General features: G+C 47.0%; 8 protein-coding genes across 8 annotated transcripts; 2 read left to right on the plus strand and 6 right to left on the minus strand.

The window, feature by feature from the left end:
* Nucleotides 1–1,357: 1,357 nt before the first annotated feature.
* FSST1_007544 (uncharacterized protein) lies at nucleotides 1,358–2,167 on the minus strand (the record flags this gene model as incomplete). Its single annotated transcript, XM_083224338.1, has 1 exon — nucleotides 1,358–2,167. One exon carries the CDS (start codon nucleotides 2,165–2,167, stop codon nucleotides 1,358–1,360), a length of 810 nt encoding a protein of 269 aa, XP_083083505.1.
* A 4,528-nt stretch (nucleotides 2,168–6,695) lies between these two features.
* Nucleotides 6,696–7,826, minus strand: FSST1_007545 (uncharacterized protein; the record flags this gene model as incomplete). The annotated part of the gene is made up of 4 exons (XM_083224339.1): nucleotides 6,696–6,761; nucleotides 6,817–7,456; nucleotides 7,562–7,715; nucleotides 7,775–7,826. The coding sequence occupies 4 exons, from the start codon at nucleotides 7,824–7,826 to the stop codon at nucleotides 6,696–6,698; spliced, it is 912 nt and encodes a 303-aa protein (XP_083083506.1).
* A 1,891-nt stretch (nucleotides 7,827–9,717) lies between these two features.
* FSST1_007546 (cytochrome P450) lies at nucleotides 9,718–11,291 on the plus strand (the record flags this gene model as incomplete). The annotated part of the gene is made up of 2 exons (XM_083224340.1): nucleotides 9,718–9,912; nucleotides 9,963–11,291. 2 exons carry the CDS (start codon nucleotides 9,718–9,720, stop codon nucleotides 11,289–11,291), a joined length of 1,524 nt encoding a protein of 507 aa, XP_083083507.1.
* Nucleotides 11,292–11,611: 320 nt separating this feature from the next.
* FSST1_007547 (uncharacterized protein) lies at nucleotides 11,612–12,842 on the minus strand (the record flags this gene model as incomplete). Its single annotated transcript, XM_083224341.1, has 3 exons — nucleotides 11,612–11,702; nucleotides 11,756–12,750; nucleotides 12,840–12,842. 3 exons carry the CDS (start codon nucleotides 12,840–12,842, stop codon nucleotides 11,612–11,614), a joined length of 1,089 nt encoding a protein of 362 aa, XP_083083508.1.
* Nucleotides 12,843–13,456: 614 nt separating this feature from the next.
* Nucleotides 13,457–15,066, minus strand: FSST1_007548 (uncharacterized protein; the record flags this gene model as incomplete). Its single annotated transcript, XM_083224342.1, has 2 exons — nucleotides 13,457–14,428; nucleotides 14,479–15,066. The coding sequence occupies 2 exons, from the start codon at nucleotides 15,064–15,066 to the stop codon at nucleotides 13,457–13,459; spliced, it is 1,560 nt and encodes a 519-aa protein (XP_083083509.1).
* A 1,004-nt stretch (nucleotides 15,067–16,070) lies between these two features.
* FSST1_007549 (uncharacterized protein) lies at nucleotides 16,071–16,881 on the plus strand (the record flags this gene model as incomplete). The annotated part of the gene is made up of 2 exons (XM_083224343.1): nucleotides 16,071–16,291; nucleotides 16,359–16,881. 2 exons carry the CDS (start codon nucleotides 16,071–16,073, stop codon nucleotides 16,879–16,881), a joined length of 744 nt encoding a protein of 247 aa, XP_083083510.1.
* Nucleotides 16,882–18,793: 1,912 nt separating this feature from the next.
* FSST1_007550 (ceramidase) lies at nucleotides 18,794–19,718 on the minus strand (the record flags this gene model as incomplete). The annotated part of the gene is made up of 3 exons (XM_083224344.1): nucleotides 18,794–19,434; nucleotides 19,512–19,585; nucleotides 19,639–19,718. 3 exons carry the CDS (start codon nucleotides 19,716–19,718, stop codon nucleotides 18,794–18,796), a joined length of 795 nt encoding a protein of 264 aa, XP_083083511.1.
* A 618-nt stretch (nucleotides 19,719–20,336) lies between these two features.
* Nucleotides 20,337–20,966, minus strand: FSST1_007551 (uncharacterized protein; the record flags this gene model as incomplete). Its single annotated transcript, XM_083224345.1, has 1 exon — nucleotides 20,337–20,966. The coding sequence occupies one exon, from the start codon at nucleotides 20,964–20,966 to the stop codon at nucleotides 20,337–20,339; it is 630 nt and encodes a 209-aa protein (XP_083083512.1).
* Between the last annotated feature and the right edge of the window lie 300 nt (nucleotides 20,967–21,266).

Genomic DNA, 21,266 nt, shown 5'->3' on the forward strand with positions numbered 1-21,266 from the left:
CGTACAGGGCTTGTACAAGACGTTAGCCAAATCAAAGCTCGGGTTTTTTTTCTGCCCCAACGGCCATAAACCTAAACAACCTTAAATTGCACCGGTCTAGGCCTGTCCTGCGAGGTCAATATTATGCTTAACTTGTTCTTTGTCATGCGAAATGCGGGCACTACCAGTGGTTTGGCAGAGCATCCATTTATTAATCCAGACTTTGCGGTATTCACCTGCCCAAGATAGTTTAAGTTTTGAGCCCTGTCGGTTCTTCAGATCTCTCCCCATCACAGTTACTGTATGGTACACATTCTGTCTATTATCCACAAGCTTAAATATGACTCAGTTGAACTATTTTTCTTGGTCGGACTGACGTCAGTGAAGATAATCAAGCAGCACACTATTCTCATCGCAGCCATGCTCCGGACTCTTTCTGTACATAATTCTGGAGTATCAATTGTACTCCGTATCCTAGGGAATGTCAGCTCACCGCTTTATCTAAAAGAGCGATCTGCGAATTGTCTGTGCTACGCGATGAAGCTATCACGTTTCACCGACAACATACCGCATGTTATTGAGATGTAGTTTCTTTTTGATACAGACGTTAATTGAGGTTGCATATTCAATGTCTTGGAAATCTCTTGGAGATCTGATAAACCCTGGATTTTTGGTGCAGCCAAGATGCCCAGAGATGCACCCCATGCGCGCCAAGGGCCAAGAGCTCTGACATCGAGCCGCCAAGACGTAAAACCGCACCAGGTGGTGCAAATGGCCAGAACTCAATTTGATGATGGCTTCATTCTTTTATGTTGAAACTGTTGGGTCATTACTACTTTGTAGTTCGAGCCTTGAACGTGCAGGTTGAATGAAGCATAGTGAATCACTCATCAGTTGAGAAGTTGATGCAATCCGGAAAATCCAGGTTCAAACGTATTGTCACTTCGAGCATCCTATTCCATCTTACTTTATAATGCCTTTACTAACAACACTTAGACGGCTTAGATGAAGAAGTCGATCGTCTTATAAACCTGGACGCTAGTCATCCACTCTATGTACTACTTACTTATATACTCGGCCCTCCTATAGCAATACCAGACAATATGACTGGTCGAGCTTACCAACCTCAAATCATTCAACTCAGTATCGATTATGCACAACATCTGAAATGGGTTCAATGGATTACAACCGAGGTTTGTATTTGACGAGTATTGTTTATATTCGGCTTTAATTCTGTTGCTATATGTGGGATATTCTCACCACTGGTGCTATCTATCTTGTCATGCTTGCCCAGCATTCTACCTTTTCCACGCTCAAATAAAATACAGTACTCATACATCCTGGGTATCTTAGTGTCGCATCCATTCCTAATTGACTTCTAGTTGACGACCATGTACATGAGTGCGGACACGGCGAAAGATGCACACATAAAGTTGAAGCTGGGAGCGTGGACAGCTCCGCCCGCCGTCGTGGGCGTAGGAGTTGGCTCCTTGTTGGCTGCCTCGGCTGTCTGGCTAGGAGCACTCGATCTGGTCATCGAGGTGACCATCTGGCTGGGAGCCTGGGGAAGAGGCAGAGAGCCTGTGGGTTGTTCAGTGTCGATGGCGAGAACGGTGCTCTTGGTAGCGAGGTCCTCGTCCACGTCGGACAGGGGGTCTCCGTTCAGATTCTCCTTTGTAGACGTGGAAGAAACACTCGTCTCGATAAGGATGTTCTTGTGGACCTTGGTGGCAGACGCAGATCCTGTTGTCGTTGTGGCTGGAGCTTGTGTTTCGGGCTCAGACACAGGTTGAGGCTCAGACTTGGGCTCAGACTTGGCGTCTGATTGAACTTCAGACTGGGATTGGGGCTCATCGACATCTCGGCAGAGAACAGCGACGAGATTGCCCTTCTGGCCGCGGCTAAGAAGAGATTCGGAGTCGGCTGAGACGTCACCACATGAAGCCATGATGAAGCCCTGAGTCTGCTGAACTGAGTCCTTGCAGGCAGCACTGCATGCCTTGCCACCAGTGAAGTCGTTGGGGGTACAGTCTGCGAGTGGCGTATCGTATGCTGCAATACAGTTTGATGGGAAAGACTTGTCGCTGATCGACTCAAAGTCTGATAGCTTGAGGGATCCCGCTGAAGCGGTGCCAGCCATAAGAAGGAAAGATAGCTGAAGCCATCGTCTTGTAGATTGTCCAGCCATTGTGAATGATGTGTTGTGTATGAGAACAAGTAAGTCGATATTGTTTCCAAAATGGAAGTTTTGATCAGTTATCGAGAGTGCTCAAGCTCAATTATATGACGGGCTGATTGTGGCTTGGCTCAGACTTGAAGCATTGATATGGATCTTTGGTTCAATAAAACGGGAACCCGGTTGAAACGCGCTAGGATGCTGACAACCAACAAGCTGAAGGATCGTGGTCTCGATTTGAGAAATGAAGTTTGGATGTTTCTAATGTTTATGCGCAGCGTTTCAGTGAAACAATTCGTAGGTAGATCGTTTCAGTCCAAAAGGTTGAGACTGGAAGGTGACGAATAGATGGGATGTCCAAGACGTATTAAATAAAAACGGGTGAGTTGTTTATGCGATGTCGGCGATAATTGAATAATTGTTTCTGTAAACCGAAGGAATTTGATCGGCGTTTCGTGTCCAGAGTGTAACGACTTGAGGACAAGGGAAATGAGAGTGTCGTAGATGATAACGTCGAGTGATGGTCTCGATGATGGATACACGCCAAGAGAAAGCAATAGAATGTAAGGAATGCCAGGTAAAGAGACAAATAAATATGCGAGTGAAGTAGCAAATAAATAAAAGGAGAGTCAAGAGGTATTGATTGACTGATGGTTCTCAAGTGCAAGCAAAGGCGAGGGAGCACAGCTTTCCTCTACAAGGTTGTCGGTTTTACAGCTGAAACGAGTGGTGTAAACCTGTTTACTCTTCTAGACAGGAAGAGAAGGGAAGATGAATAATAAATAAAGGGGATGCACAAATTCTTAAGGATGGAACGAGGAAGGATGAAGGATAAATAATTATGGGAATACTAGCAGGAATAGGAATGGGAATATGGGGAAATTCTGGAGAGGCCGAGAGAGAAGCTGAGAAGGAAGAACGGGAAGGGAACGGATGATCAGGGATGCAATATGTACAGTACAAAGTACATCTAACTACTACGCAGAAACTATTGGATGGAGCTCCCATCATTGTACAAAAAGGGACATGCAATGCACATCACTAGCTCCTACGCGAGGGTTCTTTTGGGGGTTGAAACCTCGAGATGGCGCATCACAATTCGAGAGAGTAGACTCTGACGATGTATTGGGTGGAGATACTTCGAGATCATCAGGGGCTAGTCTCGTAGACGATGATGGATTTTTCTCTTTCAGTCTTGGCCTGACGTCACACCAACTGTGAGTCTCTCTCAGATTGCTTCAGATTACAGTCTATTATTGCTTCTTTACCGGGGTTGTTGTTGTGTTTGCTCATGAAACCTACCATGACTTTTGTATCGCACAGAGCACAGCATGGTCTTGTACTCTGCCAACAGCATGTTTGCCTTTGCCCCTCCTCGTATTCCTTTCTCCAAAGCCTCCCGTGATGGTGATATGATGTGAAAGTACAGAGTAAAAAGGGAAAAAAGAAAGAAAAAAGTTAGAGAACCAGACTACGTTTCAGACCGTTTGTTTCGGGTTTCGTTCCAACCCACCACACGCACTGACACTCGAGCAAATCAGAGGCTCTAGATGGGTGACGCCAAGTGCACCACACACAAAGTCTATGTTGTGGCTCGAGTCAGAATGAGGGTCTAATGGATTCTAGAATTCTTCACTTGCTCATTTTGGTGTCGAGGATTTTTTATATCTTTTTGACAGTATTTTCTGTGGTTTTACGTCTCGTCAAAAAATGGTGATGCTTCCTTCGATGGTCAGAATCATCTAAAAGACCCCCGTATGAACCCTTGTCAAATCCCTCCTGTAGTAAAATTTGCCCCCAGAAAATACCCATCTTTTGGCGGATCGAAAAGTGGAAATGCCGTCTGTCAAAGTCAAAGCAACCAGGGATGTGAGCTGAGGGTATAAAAAGTAAGCGACAAGAATACAGCCTGCATCACACCAAGTCTGAGTAGACATTTTCGTCACTTGTCAAAGTACAAAGAACTTAAATTCCCGTGAGACCCGATAATGAAAGGAATGTGGCTTTGTAAACTTCCGACAAAACGCCAAGCTGGAAAACTCTCATGTCATCCGAATTAGAACAAAGAGTTTTTGCGCTTGCTTCTACCCAAAGTAACGCACATGTTATTGTTTCGGAACGGATTCGGCACTCACAGTGATCAGCATCAGCTATCAGCCTTTGTCTACATGCTATGTAGCCTCTTTGTATCCGTACATTATACTGATCGTCAGGACTATCCCGCCAAGAGCACGACCCTCTTGTTTGAGGTCGCCCAAATGAGTAACCCATATGACCCATCAAGCAATGTTACTCCTCTGTCGGCACTCTAGTCTCCCTTGTTGATTGTGACCTCGGCAAGTCAAGGGGGAAATTCGTCCGGTCAGGGCTCGAGTGAACCCTTTGTCAATAATATCCCTCGATACGCATCGTCATAAGAAGATGAGATCGGAAGGGTCTTTTCAACGTTCGGGTGGGTTAGCTCAGCCACGTCGACGCGACATCCAAGGGTGATTATCGAGAATACTGTCAGTTATGAGGTAGCACTGGACTTACTTGACAGCAACGCCAAACCAATAACTAGCCATAAGTAGAATGCCTATCGTCAATTCGGGAGTCTCTAGACCCGGTATCGTTGATCAGTTCACTGTCCATGCTATCACATTACACTAGCATGGTATGTGACAACCGCCCATAGTCACTGTTCTGACTGTTCATGCCTGAAGCCCTCGGTTATAGAATCTTGAGTCTTTTACTTACACCGGAGCAGAATGTCAACACCAGTCGTTCGGGACGATACTACCATACCACTAACTAACCAGCGGGGGCTCAAAATCCGATGTCACGGTTTAACGTCATTGACGCGTTGTGTCGCAGGGTTCTCCTGGCCTTCAATTAAATGGACCGGGGTTGTCTGTCACTGGACTTGCCATCCAGCAACTTGGGACAATATTGAATCTCATTTTACAAGTGAAGATCGTTACTCCAATGATAGTCATAAGACGCGAGTTGTGAGTGGTCTTTGCGCAATTCAACATGCTTCTTGTTGGGTTAAGAGAGGGTTTGGGCTGCCTCAGAGTGTTGTCGATCTGCGTCGCTTGTCGGGTTGACCGTTGACTCTTCCATCGTTGTCACGTAAGCGAGGTCACCACTATTCGATGTGATCAGGGTCTCTGTTACAGAAGTTGGCCGCTCGATTGATCAAGCAAATAGCCTTTTACTGTCTTGTGATTGGGCTTAATGATGGCTCCCAAGTCTGAGCAGTTACCCATACCCAATAATGGCTGGTGAGAGCGTCAAAGCGGTTTGGTGTAACTACTTGTACCTCCTACCAAGCAGGGACCATCAAAAGACGACGTTTTGATCACCTTGCCTCAGTTACCACTTGGATAGAAATGCTCTGACCAGTTCCGGTAGTGATCTAGCACTTTTCCGCACATGGAAAATAGTAAATGTGTGACTCGTTGGAAGAGGCTTGACCACCAGCCACTTACCAATTATAGAGAGCTTGTTATTTCATCACGAGTCAATACAATGACATGATTACGGCGGAAATCCCGGTAGAACGTTTGTGAACGGACGTTCATGTCAGACTTTTTCACCAGAGATAACGGTCGCAACTCAAAACCTTCAACTGCACAAGCCATTTCTCTTTTTGACTTTTCTTGTCCTGCCTTGTTGATTGTGACAGACAAATATTTCGCTCTTTCGCTATTGAATCTACTCGTCCCCTTGTTAGATACCCTGGACAAAGACGTGTTGACAGGTCGAGAAGATATCTGACATATCTGACTACTTAAGGCTAAATGACTAGACTCTCTTCAACAATCAGACAGGATCGATAGCTCAGTGGTAGAGCGAGGGATTGCAGATCCCTAGGCCGCGTGTTCGAACCACGCTCGGTCCTCTCTTTTGCCGACACTCAACAATTTTCAGTGTCGTGTCCTTTTTTGTGCTTCAACGCCACGTAGCATCTAAGACATATATGCATAAACAATATCACTACATTCAGAAACAACTTAAGGATCGATAGCTCAGCGGTAGAGCGAGGGATTGCAGATCCCTAGGTCACGTGTTCGATCCACGTTCGGTCCTTACCTTTTGATATTTTATTATATTTCTCTTTTCCTCTCTTTTTATCAACTCGTTCATATGGTTTGATGTACGTACATTTGACCTGATTTGACGTGGAAATCCTTTTTTATGTCATGTCTTGACCTGCCTCTAGATAGATGATAATGTGCATGTCTTACTTTTAACATGCTCATATCACTACGTAAGCACCTACATTCTCAACGTGGCCTATAATCAGACATGAGGCCAGGTAGTTTACTGACCAGCTGAAAAGATCTGCGTCTTGAGAGGATGTATGGCTGAGGTCGCATGCATGGTTGTATACTTTCAATATTTATCTTGCAAAAGCTCGATCACTAAGTTGTCTGATGGTAATGGTTATGGATATAAGAGACATCTGTAATAGAAAAACTAAACATAGAAAGAACTACCATAGACACGGCTAGAGCTGTCTTTCCAGTACCTATATCACCATCACCCAATAACCTTACAAGATGTTAACAATATCGCTAGCCACCTGGGCAGTGTTGACTCCAAAATCCGCGGGTGTAGTCTGCCATATCTGTTAGCTCAAACTTCTTCTTTACCAAATGTCTTGAACCAAATACCTGAAGGTAAAGAATACCATTCTCAATAACAACCTCGTTGTATGATCTCTTCGTTTGATCCACGATACGGATGTAAACGGTATGCTTATCCATCCCCTCGAGAAGGCCATCTCGAAGCATATCGTCCTCACCAAACTTTTCATATTCGAGTTGCGTGACCAAACCATCGAAATATGCGAGGTGGATATCCCCGAAATTGCGCTCCCAACCGCTATCAGCATCAGAGCTGCTTTTCAGTTTCTCAAAATTTGCTTCAAAATTGGGAACAAGAGAAATGTCTTGATTTAGCATCTCTTTGAGCTTTTCTTGAATCTTCCCGATAGAATTGTTATAGCCGTCTTTGATTGAGGTTCTTGCGACGAAGCTCATGGGCCTTGGTGAAGGGACATCGTTAAGCGCTTTGGTGAGATTGTTGTTGTTGGCAGCATCGGATGTATTAACCCCTAGGTTTTGTTCGTTAAAGATGATGACAAGCTGACCCTCGGAGGATACTTTGACAGCACAGTAGGATATGGTCTTTGTGTCATCACAGTCGATAGTTATAACATGGGCTGAACAGATCTCATTGATCTCATCCCTAGCTTCGTTTCCATTTCGGTCAACAAACTGGCGCAATTGATATAAAATATCATCAATATATCTGGACAAGGTATAAAGATAAGTAAGCTTCCGACAGATTTCTTGGGTAAACTTCTCTTGTGTACCCTGAAACCTTCAACATAAGGGTGAATTTCTGAAAACAAACCTGGCAATGAGATCCCCGACAGAGGTTTCATAACCGCAATTCTGGGCATAGGGATAAAGGGCCCACGGATCAACGGCAACAGTCCATGGCCGACCAAGTACCCCAGAGAGCATCTCTTCGTATTCGCCCTTCTTGTTCTCCCATGAATCTCGAACTGGATACACGTAAGTGAGCCACTCTTTCTAGAAAATTGAACACAAGGCACCAACATACTATCCTTGCGGGCAGCAAGAGATATCTTGCCAGCGCGCGGAAGTCGGGACATAATGTGTTCAAGATCAGAGACAACGAGTTTGAACCTGAACTAGTTGAGACTTGGTGGTAAAAAATTGTTTCTCAGAAGCAGAGGCTCTCCGATATCTTGAAGTTGGTGCGAGTCATATAGCTTTTATACTATTTGGGCATTCGAACACCTAATGGAATATGCAGACTAGTCAGCGGGCACCAACCAGAAGCTGATAGAGCGACGGTGTCCGAGACTATCTAACCTTGAACTTCACGGAATTGGTCTACTCAATTCGGCCTACAGCCAATAGCGCGTGCTTGGGACCGATTTAACAGGCATTCCGATGAGTTGTCTAGTCTAGATTATCTGCAGCCAGCCACATGAAGCTCGGCTAACCTCTTTGAAAACTCAAGTGGTTGAAAACGCCAAAAAAAACACCCAGCTGAAAGCATGGCAGTCCTTAGTCCGTGCCAATTTTTTATCTTCTTTAGGTATACATGATATTCACTTTCCCGATGGGTATTCAGTTGTCAACACACATATCAGCAGAATAAACTCTTAGATAGCATAACTCGGAAGTGATTTTATAATTTGCATCGCCATATCTGTCTTTGCATGTTGACTGACAAAGCATTTTGTTCCTATTGGCCCACAAAGTCCACTATCACCTCTTCTTGTACTATGTGTGCCTCTGGGAATAATATAATTGAAAATGAACTCAGCCACTGCCAGGCTTCTGGAACTTTGACAAACTATTCGAGATGTCATAATCAATTCAAACAATACCTCAGTAAGAATACCAGTATCATGTCCTTTTCGGGTTCTCTGAGAGCCTCTTCTAACATAATTACCAGTAATAAGAACCGAGCCCAACTATGGTATTCGCGATTTGGTAGCCAAGTAAGATTAATTTGATCTTCTTAGAATCTGGATGAAATCTTATATTGTTGCTTCTGTGGGGTTGAACTTGGTTAAGGGAGTCTCTGGCCACCAGAGGGTGCAGTTATGCTGGTTCAACTTTGGGGCATTGTCAAGGGAATACACTCTTCAGAAGGCCATGAAAACACTATGAGCTTAAACAAGAAGTTTAATATTCTATTTCACCGACAGTCTAATGGTAAAATGCAAAAAGAAAAAGAAGAAAAACATACAACACCGAGGATTCGCTGGTCGTCACCGACCCAACTACTAATTCAGCACTTATCAGTTTATCGAACGGAGAGCGGACGGGATCCCGAGTTGTCTGATAGCTATGGTCGTATGTGTTTGTCCACTGAATAAACAGAACCTATATAGGCGTGGTTTGGTAGACTCACAGCAGGAATGGGCAGTGCAAGGATACAACACCAAGCAACTCACCACAGGACATAACAACAAAACATACTAACCACTTCATTTTCTTCTTAAATTGCTTATTTGAAAGCAGACACCTGTGTCATGGCCACTCTCCTTGGTGGATTTACAATTCCCTGGGAGCTCAGCAATGTAAGGATAGCCTCAACTCTTTCCGAGACAAGTGCGAATACGAATGCGAAAACCCTCATTGCGTATTCGGCACTGTTACAGCTTCCAGCAAGATATATGCTCCTAGTACAGCTCAAGACATATGATAACCCTGACATAACTTACAGGAGAAGCTTACATCTTTGGCAGTATCATTGGCCAGAGACAAGTCGACGAATCCTTCTGCGTATCGACATGTTGATAACCGGCAACAGCACCAATCAACAATGGCTTTGACCCCGTGTCGAGGCTTGGCTATAATTACGAAGAGGGCAAATCGAGATGTAATATTGCTTAGGTTATGGGAAGAACGCCCTGCTTGACTCGTTATCTTTGGGACTTTCAGCTTTTGTCTTTCGTATAAAATCTTCCAGTTCCCTTTGATCTATCTTTTCAACTAGCAGCACGACATCTCTTCTCTCTTCCCATGTCCACTCTACTCATATATCCCTTATGGGCTTTAGCAGCTCTCTTGGCTATCATAATCACCAACTTCTTGTATCAGCAGCTTCCTCGGAGACGTCACGAACCCCCGCTGGTTTTCCACTGGTTCCCTTTCTTTGGAAATGCAGTCGCTTACGGCCTGGATCCTTGTGGTTTCTTTGAGAAGTGCCGGGAAAAGGTAGACAGATAGTAGTTTATTCTTTGTTCACTAGCTAACTCATCTTGTAGCACGGCGATGTCTTTACCTTTATCCTCTTCGGTCGAAAAATTGTTGCTTGCCTCGGCGTCGATGGTAACGATTTCGTTCTCAATAGTCGCCTCCAGGATGCCAACGCAGAGGAAGTCTATGGTCCATTGACGATCCCCGTTTTTGGCAGCGATGTCGTATACGATTGTCCCAACTCGAAGCTCATGGAACAAAAGAAGTTTGTCAAGTTTGGCCTTACTCAAAAAGCCCTCGAGTCCCACGTCCAGCTGATCGAGCGAGAAGTTCTCGACTATGTCGAAACTGATCCATCCTTTTCTGGGAAGACTGGTACAATCGATGTCTCCAAGGCAATGGCTGAGATAACTATCTTTACTGCGTCCCGTTCTTTGCAGGGCGAGGAAGTTCGGAGGAAACTCACTGCCGAGTTTGCTGCTCTGTATCACGATCTTGACCTGGGATTTAGGCCTGTCAACTTTCTGTTTCCATGGCTTCCATTACCCCACAACAGAAAACGAGATGCCGCTCATGCAAAGATGCGAGAAGTTTATATGGATATCATCAACGACCGAAGAAAAGGGAGCAGTGGCTCGGAAGAGGGTACAGATATGATAGCCAACTTGATGAGCTGCACCTACAAGGACGGACAACCTGTTCCCGACAAGGAAATCGCCCACATGATGATCACTCTACTCATGGCAGGCCAGCACTCTTCATCTTCCGCCAGTTCTTGGATTGTACTTCATCTTGCTTCGTCTCCCGACATCACCGAAGAACTTTATCAGGAACAACTCGTAAACTTGAGCGTTGACGGTGCTTTACCTCCCCTTCGATACTCTGACCTCGACAAACTACCTCTTCTCCAGAATGTTGCCAAGGAAACACTCCGCGTCCACTCTTCCATTCACTCGATCTTGCGAAAAGTCAAGACACCCATGCAAGTTCCCAATTCCCATTTCACAATCACTACAGACAAAGTCATCCTCGCTTCACCTACAGTCACCGCAATGAGTGAAGAGCACTTTGAGAACGCCAAAACTTGGAACCCTCATCGATGGGACCATAGAGCAAAGGAGGAGGTCGACACCGACGATGTTATCGATTACGGATATGGAGCCGTGTCTAAAGGAACGAAGAGCCCTTACTTGCCCTTTGGTGCTGGCAGACATCGCTGTATCGGAGAGAAGTTTGCCTATGTCAACTTGGGTGTCATTGTTGCTACATTGGTGCGCAACTTCAGGCTTTCGACTGTTGATGGCAGGCCTGGAGTCCCAGCAACTGACTATACTTCCCTCTTCTCACGACCCGCTCAACCTGCATTTATTCGGTGGGAGCGTAGGAGGAAGGGTTAGCGACTTGTTGCTGAAACAAGGGAGTGCCTGATAGAGATTAGACCTTAAGCTATAGTAGTCCCCAACAGTCTGTAACATTATTAGAGAGGGTCTTGCGCGACACCTAACGTCAGCCTAGGCAGAACGAGTCACAAATCTTCTGATGTGTCATCTGTTTCACGCAAAATGGAATCGAGAATAATCTTTTGCAGTTCTATTCAGTAAAAGCTAATATAGAGGAGCGTCCGCCGAGCCTTGTTTTCATGATCATCAATGAATCGTCACACCCAAGCATCTTCTAACGGCCATGGTATAATAAATCTGCCCATAAATCCACCTCCTTACTGTTGCGAACCACCCTGTCCAGGTTGTCCGTTGGCACCATCAGCACCGTCGAAAGGGTTGCCTCCTCCACCCATCATGGATCGAGCCCTGTAGTTCTGATTAGCTCATGCGATATGTGATACATAGAATACGTGACTTACATCTCTCCAATCTGAGGGTCGGACATGAGGCTGTTGATGTCAGGCATGCCGCCTCCAGAAGAGTATCGGTCGGCCATGTCGCGAAGACGAGGGTTGCTCATCAAGTTGCTCATGAGGTCAGGGTTGCTCATGAGCTTCTGAGCCATGTTGGCGAACATGGGGTTGCTCATGATGCTACCAAGGTCGGGCATACCGCCAGCACCGGCGCCACCAGCACCACCAGCACCACCAGCACCGCCAAACATGCTGGCAAGGCTGCTCAGATCAGGCATTCCACCGGCGTTGGCATCATTACCAGCGCTGGGGGAAGCGCGGGGAAGAGAGTCCTCCTCGGCCTCCATCTCCTGAACGCGGCGCTTGGCCGTCTCGTAACCCTTCTTCATGGCATCAGAACCACCGTTACCCTCGTGCTGGATGCCACGGTCGTAGGCCTCCATAGCACCGCGAGCATCGCCGAGAGCGAATCTGGCAAGGCCAAGGCGGGACCAGGCCTTTGTGTAAGCGGGGTCAATGGTGACGGCGGACTCAGCATCGGAGCGAGCGGAAGCGTGGTCCTTGTTGGCGGAGTGGGCGGCAGCACGGTTGGAAAGGTAGACAGCGTTGCTGGCATTGATGGCTAGAGCCTGAGTGTAGAAGTTGATGGCAGCACTGTAGTCCTTCTGGGCCATGGCAGCATTACCCTTTGACTTCAGAGCCTCGGCCTCCTTCTTTTGCTCCTCGGTGAGCACGACGGGTGCGGGAGTAGGAGCAGCGGCGGGCTTATCAGCACGGGCCTTCTCGAAGACGGAGTAAATTTGAAGGAGGTTCTGCGATCCGATGGCTGCTGAGACGGCAGAGGTATCGGTAGGGTCGACCTTGAAAGACTCGGCGATACAGTTGATGGCAACATCGATGGAGTCCTTGTCGTCGGCGGTAAGGGTACCATCGTTTGTTGAGGCGGAAAGGAAATCGCAGATAGCGAGCGCAAGGCGCTGCTTGGAGCTATGAGTAGAGGCCTATAGTAAAGAGTTAGCCACATGTCCATAGCACGAAAGTCATGACAAGTATCCAGCATTTTTTGATACTGCGGGGTGTTTGCGCTTACCATGGCGAATGAAGAAGACCTGTAGAACAGGCTGTGGAGAGGATGGGGAGGAAAGAAGAAAGAGGTTCGAAATACAAAACCAACAGACAAAGTACCAATGAGAGGAGTCAAAGGAGGTTACTCGGTGAGGAGGTGAGCAAGGTTAGTCCCAAGATTAAGTGTTAAAAGGCCCCGCGGTTAAGACGTCGTGGAGTTTGGCTGGAAGGTTCCACGTGGGGCTGGTAGCAACCGATCCAGTGATGTGGGGGATAATACGGGCACCTAGATAGGCGCCTGAGTAGGCCTAGGGGGGGGGATAATGAAACATGAATATACAGAATTTAAATATCCAGTATATCAACTCCTTGCAGGACCATGACTGAAACAGGAGTCCACCAAAATAAAGCGTTTATTCATTGTGTTAAGCAAGTGAATAATTTGTAGCTATTGGGTTGCACCAGCTACCAGTAAAAGAGGCGATTTATTTATTCCTGATACACCTCCCTCCTTGTAGGGCCCCGACTCCTAGGACAAAATCCCCAAGTCGCTTTGTAAAACCATAACTCCATCTCAATGCAAGTATTCTTTATCCATCCCTCGCCCTGTCTTTGGAGTAGCAATGTCTATCTTAGCTCCTCTCACTTTCGACGCCTGGCTCTGTCGACGTTCTTCACCCGTCGGTTTCCAATCGCAGCCACCTTACGGTACTTGGTGTACAGTCTGAGCATGTCTTTGATCACCACGTAAAGACACCCACCCACAAGACTTCGTCCCCATTGCTGTTGGAGTAGACCTGGGCGCACGAAGCCTCCTCGGAAGAGTGACGGCGTGGCAGTCATTTGTTTAGGAAGGGCCATGCGGAGAAGCTCGCCCATGGCATAAGACATGCCCGGAAGTATCAAAGCACTAACGATCGCGTTGGATACCCCGGACAGGATCGTTCCCAAGCCAGGACGACGAGCGGGCGGTGCTTGGGGAGCTTCGTGTTGGTTTTGCTGAGCAGCTTGGTTCTCGGCTTCAGGTTCGGGAACAATGACAGGTTCAAAGTCAACAGCTGGTTCTGCGGCCGGGTCTTGAGGTGCTTCGATCGGGGCAGGAGGTAAGTCTTCTTCATCCCCCTCAGTTGGCAGGATCACTGGGTTCTCATCGTTGAGAAGATCTAGTTGGGGCATCTCATTGTCCTCAGCTTGTTGGTCCCATGCACCATTATCCTCATTGTCGATGTCCTCAATGACAAGCTCTATAACAACCCCCGCACCGCCCTGGCCCTCTGCATCCCCAGGCACTCTTGGTCCTAGGGCGTCGACCTCGCCATCGTCGTCGGCCTCATCGCCCTCGAGAGCCTCGATAAGACCGTTGAGGAAGCCCAAGACGCCGCCTTCCCCGCGCTGCTCCGGTTGTCGTTCGTTGGCGGGCGGCTGATCTCGTCGGGGTTCGATTGGGGGGAGGCCCATTATCTGTCGGTTCAGGTTGACTTCGTACGGGAGAACGAATTCGCGCCAGAGGTTCAAATAGACTGATCGAATGTACGGGAACACAGCCATCGCGAGCTGAGGCGAGGGAGGCCAATCGAAGAAGCTGTCATCATGCATGACGTGGTAGACACCATACTGTCTCTTTGTTAGTCTATACTCGGATCAAAAAATAAGTTTAAACATACCAGCGAAGCTGTGGATAGGAATACTTTGTTCGCAAACCATGGCATCAATTGTCCGACGAGGAGAGCTGGTCCTACGTTGGTTAGGACCAGTGCCTTTCCTAATCTTTGCCCCCCAGTCGTTAATGCTCTTGAGACTTGTCCATTCGCCCAAGCTTCAGGACCGAGGACGTAGTCGACTAAAGCCTGACGGCCTGCAAACGCCCACATTGCAGATACTCCATACATCTGGAGACTGAACTGCGCACCAATTGTAACAGATGAGAGCAACATGAAAGGACTCGCGCGTGTAAACCTATTTGCAACGGCGTCTGTCACAGAGACTATGGGGTCCCAGGGCCCTTCCATTTGAATACGATCTTTGCATACGGGACACTGGAGGGGTTTGTTGGAGCGTTCGCAGTCTGTTACCCATGAAAGCATGCAGTCTTGGTGGGCTTCGAGGGTGCATCCGCACGGGTCGACCCATGATCCCGGGGGGTCTGAAGGTTCTTCGTCTGTCAGACAGATGAAGCATCGTCGAGGAGCGTCAGTCGGCTTTTGCGGTGGGATAGCGGCTGTATCGGGCGCATTTTGGATTCCTGACGCCATGGTTGAAGATTGCTACCTCGGATCGCGTGCCGAGCGAGCAAAACGGTGGAATTCGAGAGGTGAGTTATCGATGGTAAAAGTCTATGTTATCGCATGTTATTACTGTAACAACGGAAGTAAACAGATCTGGGATCGGAAAACAAAAGAGGTCTTATCTCAGACTTGGCTGTTGATGATGATGATGGATGTTAGATGTGGCACGGAACGCGGCCGCTCGAACTAGCTCAAGTGGGGCCTGACATCACCATAGATCTTGATTAATCTGAGGAAAGGGCCAATCAAAATAATGAGACGCATAACACGACTACCAATATAGACGTACCCACGCACTACATGATATAAATATCTGTTTTTGTCTCTGAATGTATGCACTGCAGGCTATTATTCAAGGATGTTTGATCACCTATGATATCGTAGATCAGCTGAAATGGGGCGCTGCAAGGGTCTTGCTTTCCAGCTGGCATATGAGTCAAAGAACTTTCCCGTTAAGAAGAATAGACTTGATGGGAAAGGAGAATTGTAATAAAAATGCAACACCGTTTTTGTCAGTTTCCAGGCACAGTACATAGTAGTGTTGTCTACTAATGCAGCAACACTGTTGCTACAACAGTAATAATTGAGTTCACGAAATAGTATCGTGGCGTATGTTGACCCCAGCCCCCCATCACAAGGAACTTTTTTGCGACAAAACACTTCCGTGGTTCATGAGGTTTCCTTTGCTGCCCATATAGGAATGAGTCTTGAATCTGATCCTTGTGTTCTGACCAGAATAATTTCCTACATGTTGATGCAACTTGTTGGTGCGGTAGTATGAGCAAGTTTCTACCCGGCTGTGGAGTGGGTTGTTTACTACCAAGCCGTAGGTATGGCTCATCCAGTGATTCTCAAGCATAACATAAGACATCATGTTACCTTGGATCCTTGGGAAAGTATACATAAAGGGCCGTTTCCCATGATTTAGTATCTACCAGCGAGAAGTTGTGCAGCAACAACTACCAAGCAAGATGCCTTCCTCAACACAGACGCCATTCACTTTGATCCTTGCAGAGACGGTGGTTTCCATCACTGCCGTGATCCTGTTTTGCATTGAATATCCAGCGGACTTCAGATCGAGACTCTGGGAGAACGGTGGTGAGTTGGGATACAATTCGAACCCAAATCAACGCATCTATTTCTATGCCAACCACATCGAGCCCCCAGAGGTGCCTTTTATTTGGAGTCAAAGGTAAGATTTGTTGACTGTTATTTAGGAAATAGTATCAGGAACATGTTGACGCTGATTTAACATCTAGTTTGGCCGCCTCGAATCTCGCCATCGCAGTGCTTGGTTTGGTCGTCTTTGTCGCCCGCACCATCATGTCCCGCCTTCGTTACCTCCCCCACCACATAAACATCATCTACGACATGATACTCTTCAGTCTTTGGGCTATAAGCCTTGCAGGACAAACATCGGGCGACTTCTCCGACCCCAAACACCCGAGTCCCCATCCATGGTACCTCACGAGGGGGTGCTCTGTCAGTTGGGACAGGACCAAAGGATATTGTCATACCGCCCAGGCGAGTTTTGCGATATCTGTAATGGCTGGGATTTTATACGGCGCGAGATTGATAAGGGAAATTGTCTTGGTGGCATACGCAAGAGGACAGCAGCATCGGTCGAAAGAGTTTGTCTTGAATCCTGACAATGCAGAATCGACGGAGGGCTTATACACGGACGGTGAGTGGGAATCATCGGAACAAAAGGCGACTAGGAACAGCTTGGTCTTAAGTCCTGTCTTAGCATTCTTCCCATCCGATTCAGAAAGCCGTTGGTAGGCGCAAATGTTTGAGAGCTGGCTGGAAGGAAGTATAAAGTTTGACAACAAAATGTAGACTGCCAGTTGTATGGGCTCAAGGTCATAGTTCTAGTGAAAGAACCCAAGTTTAAGAGTTGCACAATACCAAATGTATTCAAGTCAAGACCTAACCACATCGTCATAGGCACACATAGCTGTCCTCTCAGAAGCTTTTGCCTAACTTCATAACAGTCGTGGATGGTTCGTCGTCCAAGCAGGTTCGCAGCATAGTCACAACACCAAAAAGGGCTATAAAGTTATGATGAGACTGCAATTTGTGTCTTCATTTAATTCTGACTATACTCAAATAAAGATACGGTCAAGGAGTAACGAGTGGATCCATTGCTGATCAATCTTCCCCGAATAGTCAGACCCTGAAAGACATCCAGCTTCCCCATGTCTCATTTCATCCATCAGGGTTCCCGTCAATGTCGTTGAAGAAATAGCTTATTTGTGCTTGATTGGTATTCGTTAGCTCTCGTTCCTATTGCGACATGCGCCAGCCCGAGGCTAAACAGGGAATACTTACAGGGCAGCCGTCACAGGTGCAGCCAGAGCCGCAGCCGCAAGAGCCAGAAGAAGCGCATCCACAGCCAGACATGATGATGGTTGTTTTTGGAAAGGGTGTTGGTTGTTAAAGGTTGGTTTTGTTTGTGTTGAAGTTGAAAAAGATGCGAAAGAGAGAGAGGAAGAAAACAGTGGGCAGACGGGAGGGGAGCTATCTCTTAAAATACCTCCTAGAGGAGTAAAGACAGGGCCAAGATTCACGGACAGGCGACGACCGGCCGAGTGGCAGCAGCACCCGACTGCAGCATAAGGGCGGGTCACAATTCAGCTTCTTCCATGATTAACACCAGCATGACTTTCCCTTTAGCGTCCACAAGCGGCTTCTCAATGGTTCAATTCATGAGGCTTGACCATTCTAATCGGCACCCGTTACCAACAGAGGAGAGATACCCGGTACGCTTTTGCCAGAGGCGAAGGGGCGCCGAATGACGTGGGGAGTCAGACTTGTTGTAGCTGATGATTGGTGCAGTCTCTGGTTCCTTTGCTTGTCGCTTGTGTCGGAATTGATGGAATAAGATACGCCGAGATCCATCGACTGCGGATCGGGAGGGGAAATACTCTAACTTTAGAAGGATGTGCATGTATTGCCATGATCCGGTATATCTCATTCTTTTAGTTAGGCATCCGTTGCTTTTCTTTCTATCAATCTTATACTTTATACCGATCCAAAGCCCAGAGGCACAGTCAGGTAGGTCCCTGAAACCCGTGGAGGTCGGCGGGGTAGATTATGGAGGGGTAACCTGTCTGCCTGTCTCAGGTCTCAATGTGACGTTCAATTGTTTAATATTCGCCTCAGTTGCACAGTCCAAGATATTACTATATCACTATCCTGCGCATTCTTGCTCATCAAGATTTGATCCTGGTCATCATCAGATTCATGAGAAAAAGATCCGACATCAGATATATGCTCAATTTGGAGCCACCAATTCACAATATGGTGACAGTTGATCACATCATGATTAAATAGTTCTCTTTTACCGGTCAGCAATATCTGCTTACAGATATCAAAGTTGAATAAAGAAACAACCGATTTTGCGATGTCAACAGTTAAGACACGTGACAACTAAGATGGTGTCACAAGGCTGTCTTGGTAGTAGCTTCTTCACCTTCCATTCAAAGCGAGGAAGATACTGAATTGTCTATTAAGGAAATTACATATTCAAATCCTCTTCAGACGCCGTTTTACAGTCTATAGACTAATATAAAGAAATGCTAAAGGACTCGTCTAAATGACCAAGACCAAGTGAACGGGGCAGAGATCTGCCAAAATGGCCCAATAAGTGTCATACCGAGATACACGACCACATGCTGCGAAACACATTCACTCATTCCTTCTTCTCTCGGTCTACTTTCTCTCGTACCTCTCTCAAGACGTTCATGAACTGACTCGCTCCAACAGCCGTCAAAATATGCCACCATCCATGAAGCTCGAGAAGGAAAGCCCAGGGAAGTCCAATCTTCTGGCGATAGGCTCTCAACTGGTGGCAAAACTCAAGATCGATATTCCAGATGAGGTATCCAAAGAGGCAGGTGAATGCCGCAGTCCATACTCGCACAGCCCACCTGCGAACATCTTCTTCGGAAAAGGCAGGTTTGGCCCAGTAGAACAGATATCTGACGCGTACGCCGATGAGGATGAGCGAAACCCAGAAAGCAATAACCTGGTAAATGATCTTTGCCGACATGACGTAGAATACTGAGAACGAGATGAAGAACAGTGCCAGAATGATTGAGATGTAGCGAATGTTCTTGGGGGGTTGTCGCAAGATGAGAAGAGCTCGAAGCATGGACCAGGACAGCAGCATCATGGACAGCTCATCAACAAACTCGAGCGTCTGGCGAAGTGTCGCGTGGAAAAGAAAAGATCCGATGCCGAGAACCATGAGGGAAAAGGACATAAAGTCCCAGTTTGGAGCAAACAGTCCACGGCTGCGCGAGCCATACATGGATCGCAGGGCCAAGTATACTAAGTTGCAGGGCCAAATGGTCAGTTTTCAAGGGACCAAGACATCGGGATCTGTAGCGATGTCGCACATGACTTACCGTAGGTAACGTTTGTCAACGCATTAATAAATTCCGCAAGATAGAATGTGATAGCATAGTCTTCTTCGCAAAAACTATCCCGCAAAGTTAGCTTGGCATCGCTTGCACTGATGAGGTGACGTCTCACTTGGCTCTGCTTGTTGGGGGACTCCAAACGCCACTCAGCGAATGAGGGTCGTCATCAAAACGAAGGTTGTGGTGACCCATATTGTACGCCTGTAAAAAATGATTCCAAAAAATGCGGTTATTTCTTCTCGCGACGTTTTTGATTTCCCAGGGTGAAGTGGAATGCTTCACAGAAACAGGAGGCCAGCGAGGTTGGCTCGGGGATCTAATCACGTGTCAACATACTTAGGTGTTTTCCGTCGTGGCCTGGCACCTGCAAAACAAGCTCCGATTCTACCAAAGAAGGGATTAAGATGATTTATATTCATTTTCTCTGAGTTTTTTCATGAATGACCCAATTATTCATTGATAGCTATCGTGTTGTTCTTTTCCGCAGTGAAATCCGCTCTCAAGGCTGAGTGCCGAGAAATGAGCCCAAACCATGGGCATAGACCGCCTCGGTTCCTTGTACCTCTCATGATTTTCCGTTTTCCTCATGATTTCCTCCAAAAATTGGTTCATCCTTGCGTGTTTCCAGGTCGAGGCTTTGCCTCAACTCCGAACGAATTGTAGGGACGATGACGAAAAAACTGCCTATCCGTTAGTCTTACACCACACAACTGAGACTCTTGACTTACTTGGGTCGAAACGCCAACGTCTTTGTAGCTTACGAAGCTCTCATCGTCGTCGATTGGTCTTGGTCACTCCAACGTCCGACACCTAGATAGGTCGCGGGAGATGTCCACCGAAGGAGTACCAGACTTCGCGATAGGCGCTATGTGTCACCCGATAGATCAAGTTGGCGGCATCGAACTGTTCCACTTCTTTGTCGACTATCTGGCGCTCATGAGCCACAAACATTCGTGTTTGGATGTAAATGGTTGTCGCAAATGTGTCATCCCTTCGCGTGTTGGAACCGACGAGAGGCGCCAGCCAGTCGAGAAAACCAGTGATTTTTTCGCCAATGTCGGGAATGCGCATGACTTGAACGAGCCCGACAACATGGCGATGGAGACGAGGAGATTGCTTCACGTCAGTTCGGCGGTATGTCCACCGTTTGTACAGTCCAGGTGGTCCTTTCCACATGGCGGGCTCGCAGAATTCATAGGTGTACCATGTTCCGTCACCAAGATCGCGATGCCAGTAGATTCCCCAGTCGAAGTCAGCTGCACCGAGAACATATCGCACAATTCCCTCGGCTTCTTGTTTCTCGCAAATCTCGATAACACCATTCATCTCGTAGTCATACTTGCGAGCCACGACTTGAGGTGGCTCAGGCGGGTTTTCGGGAACGGAGACCGTGATGTACAGCGTGTAGGGCTGCAGTTTTTGAGTCGGGAAGCCCATCATCGTCGTCATCTTGAGGGTTTGCTGCGTTCGCAGAGTGAGGCTGTGGTTTGCTAAAGCGAGATCTGGATATGCTTCATTTGAGTGGGCGAAAAGTGGGCAAACATGTCTCGTATGAGAGCGCTGAGACTTTAGCATGCACTAAAGCAATAACCAGGCGCATACCTGTAACAAAGGCTGCGAGCTGCTCATGGCAGTGAATAACATTGCGGAGTTACTCATCTGATGTGCCTACCTATTTATTAATACGTCTTGGCTACATATTGTAGATGCAGTGTGGTTTGACAAGCGCAGACTGATATA

This window comes from Fusarium sambucinum, chromosome II (assembly GCF_050947815.1).
Source record: "Fusarium sambucinum isolate potato_lamoka chromosome II, whole genome shotgun sequence".
Classification (NCBI taxonomy): Eukaryota; Fungi; Ascomycota; class Sordariomycetes; order Hypocreales; family Nectriaceae; genus Fusarium; species Fusarium sambucinum.